Source organism: Mastigoproctus giganteus, chromosome 7 (assembly GCF_048544385.1).
Source record: "Mastigoproctus giganteus isolate SK-2022 chromosome 7, ASM4854438v1, whole genome shotgun sequence".
Taxonomy (NCBI): domain Eukaryota; kingdom Metazoa; phylum Arthropoda; class Arachnida; order Uropygi; family Thelyphonidae; genus Mastigoproctus; species Mastigoproctus giganteus.
The window spans coordinates 178520742-178548020 of NC_143581.1; the positions used below are offsets into that span (position 1 = coordinate 178520742).

The following is a 27279-nucleotide window of genomic DNA, read 5'->3' on the forward strand; positions in this document are numbered from 1 at the left end:
TCAATACTGTAACTTATAAACTGTTGATGTTTCTGCTGATATCCAGTTGACTGTTATATCAACAATTCAGCATATTTTTTAAATTTAATTTTTTAACTTAAAACTGATTACTTTCTTAGAGTACTACCATCCGGTAGTTATCCAAAGCACATGGGAATTTTAAAAGTAAAATTTTTGAAATTACAAATAACAGACAGCACACGTGGGATGTCCAAGTTAGTAATATATTTCATTACAAGAGACAGGCGTGTTTAAACTTCTTCCGCACCTTTAAGTACCATCATACAATGCCCAGGCACCATCACAGTCTGCTAAGATGAAAGGTTCATTTGTTGTTTTCATTCGGAACATCTGATACTTTTCATCTCTATTTGAAGCCTCACTCAGCTGTAGCCGAGAGGCGTCAGTAGCGACCGTGGCGGCCAGTTCCCCAGCAATCATTTGCTCCAACGGCTCTGTAATGCTAGGCTCCAGGTGGCGTCTTTTCCTCTGCTATCAGCGAAAGAAAAGAAGAGTCAGGAGGGGAAAGAAAATGGGAGGATATCGCAATGCTGGTATAGGCTACTGATATGGTTCGGACACTGTCTTGGATTATGGAATTGTTTTGAAACTGGACTCTCTTGCGGATTGGGTTCAACTTGTAATTTAGTAGAGGGAACGCTCCGGTGTTGTGACGCGCACGCGGCACAGACAAATATCTTGAGGGTTACAACCGGTCGATAGTTAATATAGTTTTCGGAGCATCCCTTGTTTGTTCCAACGAGCCCCGGAAGTAAACTCACTACGTATGAGATTATTTCGAAATTGGAATCAACATAAGAAGCAATTTTTTGCGAGTCTGTGAATGTACACTGCCTTGTTCCGTCTCACTGCGCAGGCATTATATCGCTAGAGAGAGAGAGAAAGAGAGAGAGAGAGAGAGAGTTCACATAGCGTGATGATTTAATAAACTGGCACGTTATCCTCTAAACATAGCACACTGTTTGTCTATGACGTCGCCTTCAGAATCATCGTCAAAGTTTTAGGAATAAAAGACGGAGAATATGACAGAATGGATCAAAAGAAGTCCCACTAGCTTTGGAGAGCGAACATTAAGTTATCATTTGGTGACAGATTGAAATAATTACTGAAGGTGCTCGTATAGCATAAAACGGGCATTCTCAGAATAAACTTGAATAAATTTAACTGATGGCTTCGTTCTTTCTTAGTTTAATAAAGAAAACGTTGGAGCTTTGACAGCTTACAGCTAAGATAATGGAGTGTGGTGAAAAATCGATGAAAAAAAACGGCGTGGTTCGATTGGATAAAAAGCAAAAAATAAATCTTTAGTAGATAATATACAGTATATCTACGAGGCAAAATATTTTAGAAAGTAAAGTGTTTTTGCCTTCCTGAAAGATAATTTTAGAAGAATTATGAACATTGGCAATTAGGTTAAAAATATCTGCTCCTTTTTCTAATGTTATTATAGATCTTGGCCTAGCAAGTTTCTAATGTTCCATCGGTCGTGAAATTTTATAGTAATTTAATTTGAATTTAAATTCGCGGAATTTTCTTCATTTTACTTTACTTTTCCCAGCAGATATCATTCTTCAACGTGTTCGATATCATGGGCACTGCTGTATGCTAGATTACAAATGTTTAAAAAAAAAAATAAGGTTACTAGCACTCGTACGTGAAACACTTTATTCTTACGTACACATACGTGTAACACATAAAAAAAAAAAAAAGGCTTTCGTACACATCACTTTTCCACATAATGACCACACACACACATGTTTAAATCTTTATTCTACCTAGTATCTCTCCCACCGTGGAAGAAATCGGGGTCGATTATGTTTAACCAGGAAACTACAGCGTGCTGTATCACCGTTAGTTGCAAATCGCTTTGGCAGCCAGGTGTTCTTTCGGGAGTCAGATGAGGTGGAAAAAACTTGATGCGAGATTGGAGCCGTGTGGTGGGTTATCCAGAACTCCCAATCGTAGCAAATTGTAGGTGAGATTGATGCTTGACTTTGGGTATTGCGAAACATGTTTGACTTCTTCTTCTCTCAGCAACCAATAGCCCCAACGACCATCTATAGCTGGTAGAGCATTCACATTGTCCCTGGGTAAGTAGCTCAACAAGCAACAAGCTCTTGTGGTCCCAAAGCTGTTATGATTTTTTTTTTTTTTTTTTTACTGCTTTGAATTTCTTTGCAGAAAGAGATAATGGGTGTCATAGAGGCTTTTTATTGTTCATGGTATCACCTGACACACACCTGTGTTTCTTCCCCTATAATTGATGCTCTGCAGGCATCGTTATAGGGGAATATTCCCTTCCCCTTGTATGTATCGCTTCAAATGCATGAGAGAAAGTGTTTTGTGATCATCTCTGTGAGCTTGTTTGGTACCCAGAAATCACAAACCCTTCTGTAGTCTAGAAGTTCATGAGCGACGTTGTACACACTACCTAGTAAGATATTGCTTGCAGTGTCACACATTTTAATATCGCTGCTGTTCAGTGCAATGCCTTTAACAGAGGTATTGCACCAAACCCAATCCTGTTTCCATTACATGACGTTTGGTCCGTACACGCCCAGTTGGCGATGAATTTCCGCCGGTCTCATATCCTCAATATGCAGAAATCGGATCACGCTGCACACTTCTATATTTGACTACTTGTCCGGTGATCTTATCTTGCAATGGCGATACAATACACAAGTGGTCAAATGAGGAAACTGGAAACGCGCTCCCTTTACCTGGCCAAACTTGCCCGTGGCTTTATTTTTGAAACACCCTCTTGTTATTATTATTACATAATAATAGTAGTAGTAGTAGTACGCGATGGTTTATTGCAGTAGTAAAATTTAGTTATTACTAATATTATTAGTAGATTAGAGAAATCATTAGAGTAGACACAGAAAGTGGGAAACGATAATAAGGACTGTCTTGTATGGGTGTCCATTATTCTTCAGTTGAATTATTCTTCCGTCATTTAATCAGAACGAAACTAAACTTAGCAATAAACAAAGAATAAACATTTTAGGTTAGCTTTCCACAATTTCCATTGCCTTTCTTAATCTATAATAAAAGTCATTCTGTCTGTTTGTGTTTCATAAAGTGCAGCGTGACTTGCGCTTGAGGTGCTCTCTTTCGAAGTCTCGCAGTTGTGATTTGCTGAATTCAAAAATGTTACAATAAAGTTTCTAAAAAAGAAATAAAAGTTCGCCAGAAGTTTTCTTAGTTCTTAATTAAAATCTCTCGATTTTGAACGTTAATAAAGTGACTTCACTATATGTACACAACAGAGTAATAATGTTTCCAGCTGCAACTTAAGCTAGGTTTAATATTCCTTCATGTCGGTTGTTGAAACAACTTCATTAGGGGAATATTTAACGAGTTCGGCAAGCAAACAGATGCTTATAGTTTTTGCACCAAGTTGCTGCTATGGTGAGCCTTTATATATTCACTCTCTTCATTTTAATAAAGGCGAGGGGTTCAGCTGGTACATCTTAAACAGATAAATTAAGGGCGGAAATAAGTTTTTTTTTTTTTTTTTTTTTTTTTAGTGTCATTAGAAATACGAGTATACTGTGCTTTAGCTGAATGTGCTGGATTCTGCTAAAATTCTGCATTTTGCCATGATTACTTTCAGCTAAACTGGTTACCATTTCTCAAAAAGGGAAAATTAATAAAAAGAAAACATTTCATAGTTTTTTTTTTTTTTCAGAGTTACTGTTTATATAATATCAAATGTTGGCAGATGTAGTTTCATCGGAGAAATGGAAAGAAAGAAAGAATGAATGAGCCTGAAAAAGGAATCACATATAGAAATAATGACATGACAAAATTAGTATTCAAGAAGGAAAATACTTCGGGGCGAATCCTAGTATGGAAAAAAAAAAACACACACACACATTAAAATTCAGTATTAAATTTCCGCTCTGTTGCCGACGCAAAGTATACAGGGAATGAATGAGTAAAAGATGAATAAAAAATTCCTGAATATTATATTATAATATTATAAAAATAAACGCATAAAATTTGCTTCTTGCAAAAAAAAAGTTAATCATTACAGCTACCAGTTTGAAATTAAAAATTTTCTTTTAAAAATGTAATTCTAATTTAAATTTAAAAATCAGTGTTTATTATCTTTCATATTAATTATTAACCATTTTACAATGGTAAAAAAAACAATTTAGTTACTATAATTATTATTATTATTTATAAGGTGTATGAATAGCCTACGCGACATGTATTAATTTAAAATAAGTGTTGCTAGCCGAATTTCAATTAGTCTGATTTTAATGAAATTTTGGGTAGCTTGACAAAGCTTTCCTAAAGAATCAAATATAAAATTTCATGAAAATCCATCCACTATGTGTCGAATTATTACTTGCGGGCGGACGAACAAAAAATAATTAATTCCGAATTTCTGTTGGTCTCATTTTAATGAAATTTTGGCCAGCACTGCAAATCTTTTTAGAAGTCCCAAATATAAAATTTCATGAAAATATGTTCACTGGGAGCCGAATTGTTATATGCGAAATTACATTACCTTCGAAAGTAAAATGAATGAGAATGAAATATATTCGTCATTGTATATTTAACGTATATCGTACATATCTTATATTTAAAATACAGTAAATTTTGTTTTTAAAATGATTATTACTACTACATATTTCGTTCTTAATCTAGCATCAGGACTGTCTTGGACTTTTGTAAGACCAAGAAGCGAGACCACAAATAATAATTATTTTCTGGGAATTGTTTAACAATGGATGTTTGAATTACAAATGGAGGTAGCGTAAGCGAGGGGCAGGGACTCGTCTGTGGCACCGAACCTCCAGCTTTGTCTACTATTGGAAGAAAATGTTTTTGTGAAACCCTTGGCTTAGTGCCGTGAAGGGGTAAAGTCAGAGTACCTGCGTATACATTTTGCACCTTACAGTAAAGATCATATTTATTAATTTATATACAGTGCAGTACTACAATACATCATTATTACACCTGGGAAATTTCAGAAAAGACTTATATTTGCAATAATTAAATATATTGATGTCAAACTGGCAACACAGCGCACTGTTTTGACATTAATATATCAAATTGCAATTCCGATTTCGGAATTAAACGTTATTGACACCTGTCATCATAGCGCAACATACTTTATTTTTGCTGTGGTATAATAGTGTACCGTAATTAGGAAATAAAGTCTCATGTATACATTAAAGTAAAGAATACATCGAAGAATGGCTTCCTTGCACCATTTGCCTATTGTAATACTAATTTATCACGCATTATATCATAAATAAAACTAAATTTCAAGTAAAGATGCGTGTTGTGTACATGACTTAATTTTGTCCTGTAGTTGATTGTTACTAACTACTTTGCCTTCTTAAAAATTAAAAAAAAAAAAAAAAAAGTTCGAGGGACTCAAAAATATGTTAATCATTCTATTCCAGTAAGAGTAATTGACTTTACCTGTTAAGAATTACCTTTCCTCGAATTACTGACCTTTCGCAGTATTGTTTTACAGCCAGCAATAGCATTGTTAAAGGTATCCATCCCCCTTGCAAAGTTTCTTACGGTTAGTAATAAACTGAGCTTAAAATATAACAGTCCATGTATCAGCAGGTACTATACAACAGTATAGATTGCTGTTTTGGGAGTTTTCAACCAGGGATATTCCTCCGTCGAGGGAGAGCGAAAGTAGAGTATGACTTCCTCTTCCCAAAGCAATTCATTATCGTAATACGAAAAGTATGTTTTGGACCCCCTGTTGCCTGCCCGAATGATATATTATGCTAGAACGAATGCATCGTATCCCTCCTATAAGACCGCCTCTGTTTCCAGCTTCGGCTTAGATCACGAAGATCACTTTTTTGAGCGTTTGGTTGCGTATTGGTCTGCATTCAACGTGGTTCTCAGTGTTATACATCTCACCAGGATATGGGTAATCCAGTGAATAATAATGAGAATTGATGTTAATCATCAATTCAAATTTAGGATTTATTTAGGGTACCGCTGTTCACGTAGCAACAGTGTTAATACTGAAAATATATTACGATCATAACAAGTGATTAGAATGCTTCCATTTAAATGAAATGAATTGCGAAAACCGTAGCTTATAAATAAATGAAAACATATATACCGGTAATTTATTATTTTAGGATTGTTTGTCCAGATGCAGATTATTCGTTGGAATGAAAAGGCACTAACCACTCGCATTTCAAATTAAAATTGCTATATGAGTCAGTTTGGTGCAATTCTTTTTTTTTTAAACAAGATTTCTGTTAAAGTTTTAACTATCTAGATTTTCAATCGCATCATCCTTTTATTTAAGTATAGTTTTGAACACAGTGCTGGTATACAATTGTTTTCTGTTTTTGTTTTTTTTTTAAGATAAGCGTTGCATTTAGAACTGGCAGTAAACCGGATTTACCAATTTTTAAATCTTTGACTCTTTAACCTTCGTAAATACGATATATGAATTTGTTCCCTGATTTTAAATAAATAATTGCAAAAATTTATTAAATTAAACTACATTGTGTGGGGAAATACTTAATAAAATGTCATTCTGTTCTTATTTTCAACAAATTGTGCATTTGTAGGAGCCGTTTACAACAAAACCGGCAATATTTAGAAATGACGCCGAATATTCATGGGAATATTCACATTTAGGATTAAATTAAATTTAATCCGAAATGTGTCTATTCAAACTGGATTATATTTATTTACAGAATTTTTTCATTATTTACATACTATTTGACATTATTAGTTAAGAAATTTTATTATAAGTTACATAAGGGAAGGAGTGGATCACTAATCAAGTACTAATGAAAAATGCTGTTACGAAAATGCCCGTTATTACATATAAAAACGGAACACTTATTTACTGTCAAGCTCTGATGGTTGTTTACATTCTGTTGTTTCAAGATTACATAAATGGATCTCCATCTCTTATAAGTATGTCTTATTGTTATATTGAATACATACATATTAAAAAAGTAGAGGCTGGAAATTTAAGATAGTGCTTGCAGTGGTTACAGAAATGCAATCCAGGCAGAAGGTAAATTGATGGTTGGTTCCTGATTGCAAAGGTTTGTTGACAAATCCAGATTGCAGCATTTAACAAGGTGGGAAGTTTTGACGTAGCTTTATACTTAGCTCAAGGTTTAGGACATGAATTTTTTTTTTTTTTTTTTTTTTTGGGTCAGCTTAGGAACATAGAGGGAGGGAGGGGGAGAGAGAGAGAAATCGTACGATTTCAGTTAAAATCCAACAACCAGAAATGTTATGGAGAAGTTAATAGTAATGCATGTTTCTACTAAGCTTAAGCGGCAAGAAGTTATAATGTTTTCACAATCGATCCTAATAGTGTTCCTTGTGAAAGAACATGGCCATTTATTCTCTGCAAGTTGGAGACTAGGCAGTGAACGAATTTCCTCTGAAGCGCTTCCAGGCAAATTTTGTGTTTGCCCCGAATGGGATTACAGCGTTAGGAACCAACTCCATGCGAAGTAGTACGACCCGACTTCTAAATGAAAGTACAGAAAACAATATATTCTTTTGTCGTTGTTTAAATTGACAATACCGCACGCCTAAAAATAAGTAAATTTTCCAGATTCAGGAGAAAAGTGAAAGCCCTCTCCTGGATCTATGTGCCGATGCCCAGACTTACAATGAGACTATTATTTTATACTTTTTAGAGAATTAATTAGTGCACACATTTCATATGATCGAAGTCGGTGCCCAATTTTATATATATATAATATTTTTAATAAAATTACTTTAAACAATTTCAATTTTCCGTGAAAATAAATTCTTACGGAGTATAAATTTGATTGAACGATTCCCAAGAGTACCAGTTGCAAACGCCGACTCTGATAACAACAACGAGCCTATTTATTTCCACCAAGATCTATACAATGGCACGATGCAATGTACACTGTATATTCCTATAAATATAATGATAACGCCATCCCCGAAAAGTAGAAGTTTATTAACTAGGTGGGGGAGAAGGAGAGACTAACTCAAATGACGAATTCTGTAATTGCTAGAACAGCAGATTCAAAATTTAAGAGAACGTTTCGAAGTATAGTGCACAATGAACTGATTGCACTATATGTGGTAACTGTGAGATTTTCAATTTTTGTTTCCTTCTGATTAAAATTCTTTCCGGCTATTATACACCGGATAGAGTTGTCAAGTCGCATTTTTCTCTTCTTAATGCGTAACACAACGTAAATATGAGAGCATTACTCTGTCTTGGTTACAGATAAATATTTGAAAAAGTTCTTGAACCTTCCTTAATTTGTATATAATAAAACTCGTCCTTTTTCGTATTTAGTATTGTTATCGAGGATAGAGAACCCGAATAAACTAGCTGCGACATTTAAAGTAGTAATTGTGTTACTTTGACAGTAATTTATGCTACGCAACTTTTCAAAGCATGCTGTTGGGCTTAAATGGAGTTGTAAGGAAATAAATACCACAAGACTACTGAAGTGTGCTGTTGCTAAAGGGTAAGAGCACCAAATGGTAGCCAGTGTACTGTTTTCAATAGCGCGAGGCGGACTGTCATATTTCCCCAATTCCAGGTGTAAGTTGCCGCTCTCCAGAGTACCAGATGGCAACACAGAACATCCCGTTAAAGCATCCTACTCTCGCATAAAGACAGCATCCCGACCATCGGTTATATTATGGCTTTGCCGAAAATGTTGCAAGCACATGCGACGCGGAGGTAATGTACCGCATCCCTATTGATGACTGCTGCGTTAATAAGTCCATGCTGACAGATGGCCAGATACGCGTGTTTGTTGATAGATAGGCAATATATCTCATCTCGTCCGATCGATAACCAGTGACATGCATCATGGTCAGAATGGTCGAGTGTACATTGGTGAGCCCTTGTTTTCACCACATTTACTCACTTCTTCTAGATTTAGTTTGCTGATGGCAAACATATCACGCTTAATTAATTTTCCATTGCCAGATATATTTACTTTTAAGTAGTGTCATTTTCTTTAAAATAGCACTACTTTTTCCTTCTTCTTTTCTTCATTGAATTTCGTTTTCTTCCAAACTTCTTTGTTGATGGTTGAAGATATACTTTTCAGTAGTTCTAAGTGTGCTTGCTTCCCTGTTTATTGCCCTACCATGCAATTTATTTTATTTTCTGTATCCAAGAAACTTTGTACACATTCCCATTACTAGAAACTTGGTGCATAAAGTAAGTTTGCATTTTATCAGCTCTATCTTTGCATTGCCATCAGACTTCAGTATATAAAAAGTGAACGTCGTATTGCCTAAGCCATGAATATAGCTCAACCAGCAAAGGTTTCTGAATCCAAAATAGCCAAAAGTAAAAAAAATTGTACAAAAGGAAAAGAAACAGTTGTCAAGTTTCCCAGGAAATCTATATTCGTAACTAATGGTACATGATTTCATTTTTCCATTATTTTCTGTAGTAATGCTTACCGAGATATTAATCCATGATATATCTTTAATTATTCTTTTATGACATTTCGAGCATGTTTAAATGCTTTAAAATTGTTGTGTTATAACCAAAATTGTTTCAAAAAAAGAAATAGGAGTCCATTCGTTTAATGACTAGACCCGTCAAGAAATTCGTTTTAATGAATGAACATCATAGTGTCAGATAGTGAATTAAAAAAAAAAAAAAAAAAAAAAATAGATAAAGATTAATCTTTCTGCTGTTTACTCTCCATATGAATTATCACTCATGTGCTGTAGAAAATATTGTGGCGTGCCACCTGGTGGTACACGTGCAAAGGATTACAGTTACCTGTTTTTACCTTTATTATTATTATTATTAATTGCTGAGTAGAATTTGGCCAGACTTGCATTAACATACAGGTACATATATATATAACAGTAAGGGTTTTTTTTTTTTTCCCTTCTAAGTTTAGCCCATTGAATATTGACATTTTCATTTTTGTTTTTTCAGGGACAGAATTTTCCGAGTCAGTCTCAACAACATTAACAGGACCCGTTGTGAGGTAAGAAGTTTAGGTTTACTTCCAATGCATGAAGATTTTGAGAATTTAGTTCACATTTCAGCTGCATTAGTACTTCTTTTCTGGTGCTTTTTTTAACGATGTTATAAAGATAAACAATATTTCTAGGTGCGCCACATCAAACTAAATCCTCAGTATAGAAATAAATTGCTTTATGGCTAAATAAGTGGGCCGAAAAATCAGTAAGTGGACCGCAAAATTACATGAAACTGGTAGATGGTCCTCGACATATTGACAAATTTGAGAACTTAGAGAAAACTTCTCTATTAATAACAAGACCTGCTTTCATGGCCGTTTCATGCATTCCAAGGTGCTGCATTGAAGTAAATCTTAGAGATCATCCTCCCCCTTTTTTTTAATTAATGAAACGGAAGATTCTATTAAGCACTGAAGCATGAACAAGTGCCTCTTTTGCATGTAAGTGGTACGCTAAGTAGCGATCACAGGTAACTGAACTGTTGGTATTGATTGACAGTGATTATGCGTTTTTTCGTAGATAAGGAGTCTGATAAAGCCATGTGATGCTATAAAATATACTGTAAATACCTTTTAAAATTAGATGGCAGACACAGCAGTTCGTATAAAAACAGCTTCACATCACAGAAATACTGGTTCCTAAATATAATGGATGTGAAAGAAAGCTAATAAAAGAGGTATAGTTTGAAAGAGCTGCAGTCAATCAAATTTATTTGAAATAATTTTCCTATTTTGCTCCACTTAATAAAGTATTCTCACTACTATAACTCGCCTTTTCATATGGAGAAAATCAAATCCGAGTATAACACAGTAAAAAAAGTAACTTAAATCATAATTTAGTGATTACAGAAAATTTTCGATTATTAACTGTTTAGAATAATTTCTTTAAAAACCTTGGTACCTCTCCCTCCAGAGAATTTTTTTTTTCTTTTGAAAAGAAAGAATTTAAAATAATAATAATAATAATAATAAAAGTTTAGCTTTAAAGAGTAAATAAAAATTTTAGACATATCTAGATACTGGAGTGTTTTACTTTTTAATTATTTAAATCAGAGCTATTTTTTTTTATAGTACAGCTCTGTTGTTGTTCGTGTCTTTCAGAATAACTTGCAGCTTGTTTCCAGGATACTGTACTTAAATTATACCCTCCACGTTTCCTTCAAGCACAATTTTTAAAAAAATTTAAATTTATTATACACAGTAAATATTCTTATATATTCCAATATCAAGTTTGTTTCTGCATATTTTCTGATATATCTTTTTAACCTTGTAAGAGAACAGATTTCCCAATTAGTGTTACTACTGTATTTTTTCGGTATGTGGGATAAACCCTAAATAATTCTGTAATTAAAATACAAAACGGGTATTTTATTTATATTTGCGGAATAACTTCTTAATACTTGCCACTATGGAAGGTTGCAGGCAGTGGTATAACTATACCAATGTAGCCAGTGCGGTGCATTGGGGGCCTCCTGCCCGAAACAGAAAAAAAAATTGAGTAAAAATGTAAGTTTTTTATTTATGTTTATGATAAAATTTACTATGTTTACGAACAATAATTTTTTTCACACGAAGCATGTTCATTAATAGATAGCTGCACAGCATAAGCGAAACTGCAGTGAATAGAGGTGAAATGGTATTAGCATAGCTGCTGCTTCCAGGGCAATTTTTAAGGATTTGTGTCTGCGGGGCCAAAGTCAAATAGGGGCCCATTTATTGGGGGAGTCATTATTATTGAGTATAGTATTACTATCGCGCCTATTTTTCAGGGGCCCACTTTTTCTGGTAACATTACTGGTCGCGGAGGGTATCAAATTACCTTACATTGTAAACAAGAATTAAAAATCTTTGCTTGTAGACTGTTTATATTTTATTTAATTAAGCAAATATTTTAAGACTACTATTGCAGTTTTCTTGTACAAATAACATCAGATTAATATATTAAATTTGTTCATTATTAGATACTTTTTCTAACTGAGCACCTGGAAATGCAAACTGTAGATTACGAATTTTGAATTTTCGAAATTTTTTTAACTTTGTAACGGCGAAACGTGTACTCTGCTCTAATGCTGATTTTAACTGATGTATTGGATTTTAGAAGCTGCGAAATTCTTTTCTGAAACACGCCTAAATTTATATTTTCAAATACAAGAGAAACACATTTTTACTTAGTGTAGTTGCGCTTAACATATTTTTTTTAGAGCACAAATGCAACATTAAGTAAGGTATACCTGTTTATATAGTTAGCATGCTCACCAGATGAATAGTCACGCACTTAACACTTTAATTGATCAACTTCCCTTCATTGTATAAGATGCAGTATAATTTCAGGCATGTTTTTATAATAAAAAAGTGTCTTACTTAAAAGAAATGCCAGAACATTTATGTTTAATCAGTAGTGTGGTAAAATGCCCGAGCATTGTTTAAGTTCTGCTGTCCAGGTAGAAAAGAGAAAAAGACCAGTAGGAAAACCGTACAAGTTTAAAATAACAACCGGTACAAAAAATTCCAGTCAGAAATAGGAAGAGCGTTAAAAGAATGCAACTTTTGAAACAGTTTACTCTCGAAATAACTTCTTTATGTATTTTATTTATAACCACAGACTTTTAGTGTTTTTGTTTTCAGATTTGTTACGAACAGACTAAAAAGTTTTCGATTTTTTTCTCCTGTTGTTTATTCAATGGAAATGTCGGTATGGATTTTTAGTGCACTCAGCAGCACACAGCACGTGGAATAGAACGAGAGAAAGCAGATGCCCAATAAGAAACCGACAGATGTGTCTTAATAATAAAGATGTTGTTAAAACAGAGCTCGCGGCAATGTTTTAAAATGTTTCTAAAAGAAAATTTTCTTTTTCTCTTCACTACATATTGCGATTTTTGCTGCGATAACACTGTAGGGAAAAAAGTTCTTTTCTATGAACCCGCTGAAATTATTTTAAAACGCGCTCTATAAATCATTTGTACTATTGATGGATCTTCAGTTTGTGTTTCACTGGAAATGAAGACCATTTGCGTACGTTCGGTTTAATATTCCTTCGACAACTCAGAGTAACTTGATTTCTTTTCAGAGGACTACGAGGAAATGCTTTTCAGTAGCCGAGTTAACGTCGTATTTCCAAAAGACTTTGTTTAATTAAAACAAGATAATTTTCTTTTCGTCAAAGTGTTTGTGGATTTTGAATGTATTCAGTAGGATTCGACTCTTGAATGCACTAAGCCTTTAATCTCCCTTCCCATAATTCGGCCTCCCTCTGCTAACGAATGTTGTGTTCCCACAATTTTAGTGTTTTCCCTCCCTCTCGATGGTGTAATGAAGAGTCCCGTTTGTTATTCGTCTGTAGGTCGCGTGACTCATCGTAATCAATTATTAACAGTTTTGTGCACAGTTTCTCCCCTTAACGATCGCAGTAAACCTTACGCTGCGATCTATCGAAATTCGAGGATGAGATCTTGCTTCCAAGTAGAGGAGAGGAGGAGGAGTAGAAAAGAGAAAAAGAACAGGGGAGAAAATTATGCAGTCTCCTGTCTGTTTGATTTTAATTTTACTACTTGTCTTTTTCGTGTGGCCACTTCAGCGATTATTCAGAGTTTACTCGGGATTTCATACTTTAACAGGCGAAAAATTAGTGAATTCTATTAAGTTACAGGATGCCCTTGCGAATAGCTTAGTGGTTAAAATCCCCTTTTTTCTGCACCGGGTAGAAAAGCCCAGCATTCCATCAATAGCGGGAGGAATTTTTATGGGCTTTTTTTTTGGAGACTGCATGAGTTAGTATCAGGAGCGAGTTGCATGGTTTTCTCGTCCAGCAAACTGATAGGAAATACACACAATATACTGACGACTCATATCCTCGGTTACTTTTACGCTTAACACATGCACACACCTAAGTTACAGGATAATTCACAAAAACCGTACGTATCTCAATAAATTATATCCTTAGACCAATCATAAATCAAGAACTTACCTTCAGTAGGAATCGTGCCTTTAGATGTACTTTGCTTATTTCACTTTGAGCTAGGGCCAGAAAACTCTTAAGGATTTAGGGAAAGACATTTTTCTAATCCTAAACAAGGATAGATATAAAATATGAGCAAATAAATAAACAGCTGCTTAAGCTACCAACGATAGCACAGTACAGTATTTAAGGAAGCGTTCCTTCAGCTACATTTAGCTTTCTCTCTAAACTGTTGTTTGCATAGCATATTAGCATTTAAAACCGCATTGTGTAGGCTGAACAGCTGGAATAACTCATGGAAAAACCTTGGTTCTTCCGACTGAGATCGGCCAACTGAAGAGGCCTTTAAAGAATTCTCCATTATCTGTCGGGATTCGAATGCAGCTCTTCACACGAATGACAAATACCGCTGTATTGCCTCGCAGAATCCACGACTCCGTGATCACATGATTAGTTTTATATCAATCGCAGACATAAAATTAAGAGAAAAGTAGAATATTCATGGTCAGCACCGCACACAAATTGTCATTCTTCACACCGCCAGAAATATTTAAGGATGGCCAACTACTTCACGTATGCTTTTTTTTTTTCTAGAAGTACGCAGACTATCCAGCTGTCCTAATGTAAACTCCTACTAGCAAGAACTATTAAGTTGTAAATTTGGTTTTGGGGTGAGTTTCTAACATACATGGTAATCTCCTATGCCCACTTCCCATTTTTTGGAAAGTAAACTAAGAAGACCAGCTAGAGTTAAACCAGCATTCATAAAAGTTTTTTTTGTTTTTTTTGTTTTACGCCGGTCATGCAGGATGACGGAGTGGAATACCATTAGCAGTAGATGATGGCTCCCCACCCCACCCCATCTTTTCACGGCACACTTGAAAACCGCTGATGAGGTTGAACTGAAGAAATTTTCTGGACGTAGGAATAATAACAAGGATGGAAAAGATATCTAATAGAGAACAAAAATAAAAGCTTGTAAAGGAAATCTTCACGTCTACTCTCATTATTTAAGTCTGGCATTCATTTTCTGTATGTTGTAATCACGGCAAAATCTAAACTAGATGTACCGTCCCAGACAGTATCCCACAAGAAAGCACCCCATTAGAAGGATGATATATGGAGTTGTCGGAGCGGTCATATCGACTTTCTGAGCAGGTGCAGTGCATCAAATGGTGGCCGTCATGCAAACCCGCATTCAGGTAATGGAGTGCTTGAGAGACAGATGACTGTAGGATAACAGGAGAAAATGGTGCCGCCCATATGCCGCGGACTCGGACCAGGGAAGTTCTGGTATCGTTATTTCCCCTTCCGCTTCTGGTGATCATTAATAACTGAATCTGTGGCGGATGTATGATAGTGAACACCAGTCAGGTCTTCTGCCTTGATGGAACCTTGAGGATTTCACGTCAGTGACATCTCATTACAGAGCTTTTAAGATATCTGTTAAACTGTTTATTTTAAGTTTATACATTAGTTACTTGTTTGGGATATCTTTTTCATTTATGTAGAATTGATCTTTCTGTCTATCACCTAAAAATGGCGAGAATGTGAACCACATTAGTTTGCGCTAAACAAAATTCTTTGCCAATATAAAAAAGCATGAAGATGTTTTGGTATTTTGTTTGTTGCTCTTTGTATAAAGTGAGGTGCATAATTTCCTGCACAAACGTCACTAGAGCCATTCAAAGCGATTGCCATGGTCGCAGTGCATTGCTTATTGGAGAACTTAACGTGACCTCTAATGCCCAGTCAGTTACTTAGTATCGATTCCTCCAGTGTCCAGACTATTTTTTCTGTGTGAAAAAAGGTTGCTGCAGGACATTAATTATCTTTTTCGCACAGACACATCTGTGTCCGTCGATCTATACAATTTAATCCTTGGTCCGGACTTGTGCGAGGAGTCTCGTGATATTAGGTACCATGTTTACTAGCACAGTTCTCATCTTAGCATAATTCACGCTCTCTTTTAAGTAAAAAGTGAAAAATACTCTTCTTTTATAATATTTTTACGTGTACAAAATGACACCACGTATAACTTTTTATTTTATTTTATTAACAGTATTTTACCTAAAGCTCCTAAGAGCTGCAGACAGTAACCATCTTATGTAAAATGACAACGGCAGATTTAAAAGCTAATTCAACAAGACTAATTATAATTAGTCTTTTACAAAAAGAGTATATAAGATCTAATCATAATTATTATTATAGAAAGTATGTATATGTATAATTGTGGTTGGGTGGCTCCTAGACTAACGTTCATCTCCACCTGTGATACTGTCTTATTTACAAACTATGTAAAAGGCCTGAATATATGTTATGTTTGTGTAGCAAATGTGTGTGTGTTGTATATGTTGGTTCAGACCCCATAGCCACCAGGGAGCAGTCAACACCTGGGCAACAGCTGCCTGGTGCCCGCCCCTAGCCACGAGGAGGCAGGCCTTAATTCAACTAACTGTGTATGTGAAAACACTAATCCCGCACCCACCTGAGGTAGTGCAATACAGGTAGGTGCCAGCATCCCGCACTTGGGCTGCCCAGACCCAAGCGACAGCAAAAAATAAATAAATAATAAAATAAAAATAAAAATAAACAACTAAAATAAAAAAAAAAAAACAATTAAAAAAAAATAATAATTATTATTATTATTAGACCTTATAGCTTCTTTCTGTACATAACTTTGAGCAAACTGAGTTTGCTATTAGTGCATCGATGTCATATTGTGGAGGCACCTCGCCACGAGTTGCCTTGGTATTGCACTATTCTAAATAAAAGACTGCTCTAGTGGAGAAGTATACTGGTATTCATTTCGACCCTGATTGGTCTCCTCGATAGATAGGTAGGCACTGCGAACACCGACCGACCTACCCACCGAGGAGTCCCAATCGAGATCGAAATCATGGTGTGCAAATTGGCATACACTTTAAATAAATAGCAGTATAGTTCTCCATTGCAGTATAGTTTTTTATTTTATTTTTATTAAAACTATAAATAGCAGTATAGTTTTTTTATTTAGAGTACGTAGCGAAGTGCCTCTACGATATGAGATCCATGCATTAAGTGGCACGCCCGACATCTACTATGCATTTTTAAAGTTTTCATAGTTTGAGGCTTTTACCCATTTTTCATATGATTGTTGATGTGAAATTTTCTTAATTATCATGACTTTAGACGCAAAATTCCGGGACATTCGCGCGAAAAAAAAAAAAAAAGACAAATGCCATATGTCCTTCTTTCCATAAACAGAAATCCTTTGGTGTTAATCTCCTGAAAGAAGATCATTCACTTGATATTTTGCATGAAAGTATAGACCTTTTCAAACATTTGCTGGTTCAGGCGGAGGTGAATGATTCTTATCCTGGAATTTTTCTCGGATCATTTTATTCCACAGTAGACTAACCATCCCCAGAACATACTCAATTTACAGGCATTGCACACGGATGTTAATTCAGGTAGCTGTAATCAGGACGAACAGTTTCATTTAGCATAGCTGTACCATCCTTAGCCAGGCCTCCTTAGCCGAGTGGTCAGGAGCGGGAGTGCAGTAGCACACGCTCTTTGAGTAGACCGGGATTCAAGCCCCTGACTGCTAAATACGGTCGATCTGCCAACCCGCACTGGACCAGCGTGGTAGATTATGGTCCATGTCCCTCAGCATGAATTGTTGAGGAGGCTTCCATCCTGCAGTGGGTTGATAATGGCTGAAGTTTACTTTTTACCATCCTTAGTGCAATCGCAGTACAATAGTACATTTATATTTTCTTTATCACGCCCTTTTTTTGGCGTCATGTGTCTGACGCAGAAGTAGAGCGAATGAAAAATTCTGAAAACGTTGACCAATAATTACTAAGTTTTTTTACCCACTATCATTTTTCCACTGAGGAGAAGTAGTTATATATCTACATTTTGCCAGAAACAGCGTTTTATATTAGGCCTAATTGTGAAGTTCATGTGAATATAGAAATAAAGATATTCTAAAAACTCTTAGTAGCTAGATTAAACAGCTATTCACAGTAATTCACAGCGGAGGATATGCTATTGGAATATTTCACATTAGCTAGATTTTAGAGATGCTCGATTAGTCGATTCAGTAGGGAAGGTGAAGGGAGAGAAGATTTTATGGAAAAGAGATGCCCACAAATCCTTTCTATGCACAGGTAATTACATCTCCTGTATTAAACGCAGAAAACCCAAAACATCCTATATACTTCGTATATAGGATGTTTTGGGTTTATAAGATGTGCTTAGTATCCAATACCAAAGTAGTATGTTTGATAATATTGTGTAATATATAATAGCTAGGAAAACAAATCCCATCCCTAGTTTTCCTGCTCCAGCCCTGACTAGCTTTCATATCTTGTTTCAGTGGATTCATTTCAGCAACCACATCCAATACCCAATAACACATGGTTATGCATAGGAAGAATGCCCACACGCAGTTCTTCGTGTTTCTTCTTCCCCCAAGTAGAAGCAATTTTACCATGTATGCTTCCAATTCTCGCCAGAAGTTTTCTGTTATCCATTTTCTTTTCATGTTTAAAAAGAATCGTTGGTCGGTATTAAATATAAAGATTTATGTGCTTAATCAAAAATCTCTGAATCCCCTCTCTAAATTCGCAGTGTTTTGAATTCACTGTACACTGTTTACCTCCTTCGGAGGCGGTGAAAAGAAATTTTCCATTGACTGTTTATTTGCATTTCAACACAACGGGTATATTGCAAGAACTCGCATTTATTACCGCCTTGTATATTGGTAGACGTATGCCTTTATTTTTGACAGAAATTTTCGCCATATTTCATATTCAGCGGCCTACAGTTATAGTTTTAATATGCACCGGGAAGTATGTCCCGAATATTGGTTTTCCTCAGAATAATATAGAAATGGTTGATTTATGAGTTTCTGGGTTTTGCACATAATATGGCGCTGTTTGAATTACATCGGCGGGGAAATTTCCTAATTTTGCTCACTGCAAGACGATATATCGTGGATTGGCGTCGATGTTATTGGCGATTTGGAATATTGCGCTTATAATGTCCCATTCAGAAAATTCGCTTAAGCTGCTAGAAGCGACAGGGGAAATCTCTGATTAAAACAAATTGCCTAGTGGTATGGCGGGTGGATTCACTGATTTGTATCTGTAAGTTCTGGTCTAAGTATACGGTTAGACATAATGTTTGTTGTGTTTTACCAGTGGCGATCCACTTTAATATCCGGGAGGGATTTATATGACATTACCAATGCTGTTTTCTCCATCGCATTCGTACTGATATCTTTCAACTGGGATGTTTTACCTTTCAAGAGAGAGAGAGAGAGGGGGGGAGGCGTGGGATAAAGCAGGTGACAGTTACAGAACAAACCCGCCAGAGATCAGTGAAGTTAATGACTGAGTTTATACAACGGGACGATGTAGCACAGTGCCATCTACCCTTCGCCATTTATTTCTATCCCCATCGCAGTACAATTTTCCTTAGACGGAGCAGAACGAAACATTATTTCCTCCTGGTATCTCTGCCACAAGGGGGTGGTCTAGTAATGGCTCGACAATGTCCTCTCTCGACAGCGGATTGTCGCCGCCAGACGCCATTTGTGAAGATTGGCAAGATTATGTGTTGGATGGAACAACAGAACAGTCGTAGATGTAAGCTGCGGTTTGTAGCTTTAGATCAGAGATGTGACCTGCACAAAGAAGTCTCTCCTCTCTCTCTGCCCCCATCTGATGTGCTCGCGAGTAGCATTGGCTGACGCTTCTCTAAACGCGATTGTTCCTCGGTTACGGAAGCGATAAATGGGATTGTAGAAGTTTTCTTTTAGTTCAAATGAAATTTTTTTTTTTTTTTTACTATCGCAAAATATCTCATAATGTTTCCACGTCTTAATGATACTGATAGCGTAGAGTTTTCACCTGAAACTCCCTGTTTACTCTGTTTACAGTCTTTTGAGTTACTGCTCCTTTTCAGAAATCTTCGTTGAAGGATCAGTCTCTTGATACTTGGTACAGTTTGAAAAGCAACACCGTTTTGCGTTCCATGTATTTAATATGTAGGTTATACTTCAATAAAGTAATGGAAAGTGCATGAAATATAATTTACAAATCCAGTAACCATCTTTTAAAAGGGTTCGATTATAAAATATTTCGTATTCTTTAGAAAACAGGCCTTGAGCGGCGGGCTGCATATCATTATAATTTCTGGTAACGACCGACAGACTTGTTTAAGTTAAACTTTATATTAAAATAAATAAATAGATATATACATAAATAAAACCCCAAAAAAAGATATAAAATAAAAGCGTTAAAACATATAAGTAAAAAGCAATAAAATTGTTTTATTGCTTTATTATCATAATTTTTCTCTTCCTTGATGATTCCCTTCTATTTCTTCTCTCACTCTCAGGGTAACAGAATTTTTTTTGGTTGGTGCAACAAAAGCCTCAGGCTTCCTTGCACCTTCCTTATGCATACGTAATACTGAGTTACCGGCACCAGAGTTGTGATTTTACGATCATACCCATACTCTTCTGTTGTTTTACCCAATGTATATGCTCAGTACACGAACACCGACTAGCTAATGAAGGGATACCTCGCCCCGAAAGCTTCTATTTTATTGCTCTTTACTTATATACATTTTAACGCTTTTATGTATTTTAAAACTTTTATTTTATATCTGCTTTGGTGCTTTATTTATGTATATATCTATTTATTTAAATAAAGTTTAACTTAAACCAGTCTGTCGGTCGTTACTAGAAATTATAGTGATACTTGGTATTCTGTTCTTAGAAGAATGCAATGTGATACTTCCTCTGCTCTGTTCACAGATCCGACACTGAAAATTCTAGATGATTAATCTTTAATTAATAATAGATTATTATTATTTCTTAATTTTTGAGGAAGCGGATCTCATTTAGTATATTGCTCGTCTTCTACTTTAGGTTATACCTCACATAATACATAAAAGAAATTTCCATTTTATTCTACGGACACAGAGCCAGAAGAGTTTTTAGAAATTCATCGTGACTGCATATATATGGAATTATTCAGCTTCACAGTCACCGTAAGCATTCCTGTTTTGTAGCAGGGTATGAGCTCGAACACGCAACCTCCTTCTTGATGTGGCTCATGTTAATCACTGGATCACGAAAATAAAAACAAGAAATACATATTTAACAATACGTAATGATGGAATCTTCTGTACTGGTAAATTTTCGCTTTCACTGCTGTACTGTGCAGACCGATAATTATCCCTGTTTCTAGATATTGGTTTGCTTTCTAGATGAATCATTGTGCAGTCTCCATGTGGCTTTGCTGTGAAAGAAAATGAGGTGTCTTGTTTACTTTAATAGCCTGCATCGAGATCAGAGGAATAATTTTGATTTCCTGAAATTACTTCGATGCCGAGGAAGTAATTATCTTTTGACATTAGTAGATGGAAAGCCAGCAGCAAGTTAGCCTCGGACAATATTTATTGTAACGCCAGGGATTAACGCTTAATTCTGTCAGTCTCGCATACTCATTATTCTGGTTCTTAATATCTGCGACAATTGGTTGCGGTATATTCGTATTCACATTTTTCAGTTTTGTTCCCTTGGGAGCGATTTCCAAAATGATCCCGCTTGAGGACGTGAAGTATTTTCTAGAGTATAAACGGTTAGGTATCATGGAAAATTTAAGTATCAAGTGGGTAACAATAATGCTATCTAAACGCCTCCGTTCAAAAATAGTTACATGACTTAATCTGAATAGCAATTTTAAAAGTTATAAATATGCGTAAATATAAAGCTTGTATTTAGGACTTAACCAGATGGTATTCGATTACATATAGAGAAGACTAAAAGTGTATGAGCGAAAAGTAATAAATATTATATAGCTGTAATTAAACTGAACAGCTAAGTTTAGAGAACGTAAAACTACGTATATAGTTTTATAAAGCGTTCTATAAAATTGTAATCTTATTAATTAATTGATAATGAAATAACTGTATTTACTTTTCACGTCTGTTAATCACAGAAAAAGAAAACAATTCAAATTAATTTAAGGGGAAAAAAATCAAATGCGCCTGTAATGCACTGCGTATGTTAACTGACTTCATTTTAATTATTTTTGAATTAACTGTTTAATTTTAAGGCTACAAATGATTGAACGAAATATGTAACAAAAGGATGGAGTGTTTTTATACCAGATATCCCAGTGATGGTCAGGATAACAGGATAGTGGTTTGGCCACTTGTTGCCCGTATGTAGCTGTTTTGGTCCAATTCCATCAGTGATTAGAGGATTCTTTAACTCGATTTCAGTCGGGACTGTAGTTGGCCGATCTCAGGTGGGAGAAGAAGGGTTTTTCTCCATGTATCTAGCATAATATGCATTATACAGATTAAATACATTATTAATATTAGAATTAGTCAACTTCCAGTATTCAGCCTTCTGCCCATACTTGCAATTTTCACCTCATCATTTGACTCTCAATTTCGACCTATTGTTTCTCTTGATCGGCTACTCATTCGCGTTGCTGCTTGGTGGAGCTTAATGTTGCTACCTAATACAGTGTCTGTTTTAGACTCAGACAAGTATTTTAATGCAATCAAACATTGTGGATTTCAGAATGGAACCAAAATCACGTAAACCGATATGAACTGGGTGGTTATATTTTCGCATTTTTAAAAAAATGAAATGCCTCATTAAATTTTAAAACGGATAGTGGAGTACGTATTATGCTTATTAGGCATTAATGCATCTATTGAACGTATTTTGTTCTATGGTAGATAAAATTTGAGCTACCGATCCAATTAAATAGGAAATGGTAAAAAGCCAACTTTCCGTTTCTTCATAGGCGTCCTTATGTTATATTTACAAGAGACAAGAGCGGGACATGTTTTTGTAACGGGCGGCTCCCAGATCGTTTGTTCAATTCCGCCTCGTATCTCTGTGAAGAACAGTACCACTGTAAGAGAGCCAGATATCAGATTAGTATAGGTTTGTGTGTGTGTGTTCTGTTGTGTGCTGGCCGTTTGGCTGCCCAGAAGCATCAGTCATCTGGAGAGATAATTCTGGGTACTCGTCCACACCACGGGAAGGTGGGCCAGTCCCAATGGAACATGTACTGTCTCAATATGAGACGCTGACCTACCTGATGTTGCCAAAAGGTGGGCCAAATTCCTCTTTGGGCATATTCCAAAGTATTAAAAAAAAATCCCGTGGTGTAATTAAAAAAAAAAAAAAAAAAAGATAGGGGCACTTCAGAGGAGAGAAGAGAAGAGTTAGGAAAAGGAAGGAAGGAAAAAAAAGGGAGGAGGACACATCAGAGGGGGAGGAAGAATTCATCCCGCAGCGGGAAAACAAAAATTATTTGTGTGCTGCACAAAGCGCGCTGAAAGGCGCTATCAGCATCAACTAAGACTTTAAAAAAAAAAAGAAAAATATATCAAAAAGTTGCTGCCATACCCTCATTGGCAACTAGTGGGGTTCTGTGCATCATTCTTCTACGTTTGAAGGCCCTGGTTGCAAAGTCCTGCGGTGCTCAGAAATTGTCAGGTTTCTGTAATAGGAGCTCCAGGTGTTCATCAGAAATTCGAATGCAGGTGGCCAAATATACACGGAGATCGTCGTGGACGGCTCATTCAAAGAGGATGTGCGACCAAGTTTCACTGGAACCACAGGTGCAGAGGTCAGTAGGACGTAAGCCCAGTTAATACAATTTTCCATTCATCGATCCATGGTCTGTGATCAAAAATAAGGTTCCTATTGCCGGGGTGAACCATTTCTGCACAAATTTGGAGGCGGGCGGGACACCTAATTATATCGCGGTCGAGCTAGGACGAAGTATCACGTTTTGGTTGGCAGAAGGTCTGGTCAGTATAACCATTCCCTAAATCCGCATTTCAACTAATAAACCAACAGTAGAATCACCTGTCGCATTTATTTATTTTATTTGTTTATTAATTATTTTTTTTTTTTTTTTTCGCTAGTAAATCCTACAGATCTGGAATAATTAACCTGAATACAATCGTTAAGCGTATGTAGCAGTCATGGGTTTGAACCACGATCCACCCACAGAGCGTGTACTCCTGACCACTCGACTACATAAAGCTTTATTGGCGAAGTGCGTTAACTGAATTTATCACGCCATTCAGCGCACATAACCAATTTCTATGCATGAAATATTGCTTCAGTATGTTACCAGAAGGCTGTGACGGGCTTGCCTGTATCATCGGAAATAAATTATTATTTATTTATTTAAGAAAGAAATATTATCGTTATTATATTAGAAGTCTAGTGCCAGTCGAGGACACCTGTGGCATCCCCCGCTAAAAGTGTATTGAGTTATTGTCTCCCAGTATAATCCAGTCACGCCAATTTAGTGACGCGTTGAAGTGACAGCAGGCTGCCATTCGCTTTCTCAGTGGATCAAACTACTCACGACATCAGTGATTACGGAAAACTAAAAAATCCGCCTGAAGGGTGAAATCCGAGTTTATTTGTACGTATTATTATTTGGGCGAGACCTGAAAAAAAGATAGAACGGATATCGGCTAAGGTTTTTGAGGTGAAAGTTTGGTTTATGATGTGTGAGAAGTACAGAATGTAGCAATGATGAAATGTTACAAGCGAGGGCTGAGTATAGCTTTTTTTCATCTGAGATGAGATAGGAATATGGCGCGTATTCGGCTGTCATCATCAGCAGGCCTAGTGACCTGTTGCGGTCTCCAGCCATCTCTTGGTTGGCCTTCCTGGCATTCTTCTTCCTCCTCAAGGGATGTGTATCGGAGAATCTGACGAGGTAGGCCATACATTCTTTATATATATACTCAAACATTAAGCTTACATGGAGAGTATCTGTTGATACTATTCTCCATAAAAGAGGAGGAATTTGTGTGGGGATATAAAAGTATGCACAATATTACAGATGAATGGGACCACAAAAGGACCTAGGACCTGCCCATTTCACTAGACCGATGTATGGGTCATCAGAAATCAATTGTTGGAAAACGTCGTTCGCCAGTGTAACACAGAAAGTAATGCAACCAATCCCGAATGCCAGGTAGACCAACATTAATAACTCCCGGACCATATAACAGCTGACGGAAAGTGAAAGGAAATCGCAAAGGCACTTTTAATGAGCTGGCTCGAGAGAAAGTTGATAGAACTGGGATAAATGTAAGACCAACAACCATCAGAAAAACACTTCATAGAATTTCGCGCTCCTGCATGTAAGCAAAAGCTAGCTAGCACCCACAGCGTACGTCACCGCCTGTGACGTACGCTGTGGATGTGGAACAAAACGGAAGCAATGAACATTACAGTAGTGGCCGAATATGATGTGGCATTATGAATCACGCTACAGAATTCAGCATCAGATAGACAGACGAATATGGATGTTCCGTATGTTCAATGAATGGTTTCACCCAGATTGTATTGCATCAACAATGAACTTTAATAGTGGACCTGTTCTTAGAGATTTGGACATGGTCCACTTGTTTTCATTGATGAAACCGTGAATGCTGCATTACCTGAGTTATGGCATTTCTTTGGAGAGCTGCCGTATTTGTATCAACAAAGCTCTCCCTGTCACAAAGCACAGTCAGTACAACGGTCTGTGAGGAGAATAATGTGATGAACCTGCCATTTCTCTATTAAAAATTCATTCAGTGTCTTAATACATGTTTGGAGAATATATTACGAGTATTTACTTGTAATACTTTCCATACATTATTTATTACACAGGTTATTTGTACATATTTATTTATATGTAAAGAATCTCGTGTCAGTTATGCAGATGGAAATTTGTATATATCCACCTATTGTCTTCACCAAGTCCGTCCGTTCGCATGTAACAGAGGACTCTCGGTGTGCGGATTTTCATGAATTTCGTATTTGGGCTTTTTGTAATTTGTATGGAAAAGGAAATTCATAGATTAAATGTAGTTTTAATGCATTATGCTATCTTTACAATATACACGAAGTCCGTGCACACTGCGCGTATATTGTTATGCAAGACAACAACGTGATGAGACGCCGTAGCCTAGTGGTCAGGCGCGCGGGTGCATAAGTACACGTGCCTTGAGGGAGCGGGGTTCAAGCCCATGACTGCTGAATACGGTGCTGTTTCTTGTATTCTGTCTATCTTGTGAACTCCTCTGACCGTTTGGTCGTCCCGGAGTATAAACAGAAAATGTATTTATTTATGTCGCTTGTGAAGAGGTACAGAGAGAGAGAGAGAGAGAGAGAGAGAGAGAGAGAGAGAGAGAGAGAGAGAGAGCAATAAATATTATAGTTGCAATTCAACTGAACGGCTAAGTTTAGAGAACGTAAAACTACAGCTTAAGTGTTCTATAAAGTTATACTCTTAGTTATTAATTCTCAAGGAGATAACTATATATTTACTTTTCACTTCTATTGATCACAGAAAAAGAAATTTCAGATAATTTAAGGAGGGGTGAAGTCAAATGCGCCTGAAATATAAAGCATTGCGTACATTATTATGTACGCAATGTGTTATTATAAGTTTCAAACATAGAGCATATACTATATTATAGTGGAGAGAAATTCTGGAGGCGGTTGTAGGTCATTCGGTAGCTGCTCTCTTATTCCGTGTTCCTTTCACCCATATAATTCGTGGTACCCACTGCTTACGTAATCAGTAAGTTTCTTAGATCAACTGTTCGTTGATGAGAAAGGGTGGAATTGTAGCGCGAATGCGCGCGGAATAAATCGTGAACGACCTTGACCCATCCATCGAATCCTCTCTACTATAATAGGTGTCACATCCGCCCATTTTTGTTCATTGTACTGTAAGTATTAACACGTCATGTTTTCAACATGACGTGTTAATACTTACAGTACAATGTCAATCCTTGCAGATGGTCTGGACTGTTCAGAGATGCGTCTATACGTACTAGAGGTCCTAATGTGTGCCAGTTGAACACGTCCCAGACCATCACCGTCTGTCCACTGCCTGAACAGTTCCTTGTTGACATGACGGGTGCATAGCTTTGTGTGGTTTCCGCTAGATACGCACCCTCCCGCCCGCTCGAAATAACTGTAAACGAGACTCATCGGAACAAGGAGACCTGTCTCCAATCATCCAGCGTTGATGTTCTTTCGCCTAGTTGAGGCGTAGAGTCCTGTGTCATGGTGTTAGCAATGGGACTCTGGTGGTCAGCGACTCCCATAACATATTGCGGCTAATGATCGCCTGATGGTCTTGGTTGAGATGTTTCTGGTACCTCCCTCGTTGAAGTCGGCGGTGATTTGTGCCACTCGCTGTCCGGTTGGCTGAAACAATGCGAAACAGACGTTCATCCACCACCTTTCTCCGCCCACAGCGCTGT

At 36.5% G+C, this 27279-nt stretch overlaps 1 protein-coding gene across 1 annotated transcript in view; it reads left to right on the forward strand.

Moving 5' to 3' along the window:
- The window catches only part of LOC150083360 (semaphorin-2A-like), a 644133-nt gene that overhangs the window by 360008 nt on the left and 256846 nt on the right, over positions 1 to 27279 (forward strand). Inside the window, exon 3 of the mRNA XM_090377991.1 lies at positions 9953 to 10004. Within this exon, the coding sequence (XP_090234117.1) occupies positions 9953 to 10004 (52 nt within the window). The remainder of the gene's footprint in view (positions 1 to 9952; positions 10005 to 27279) is intronic.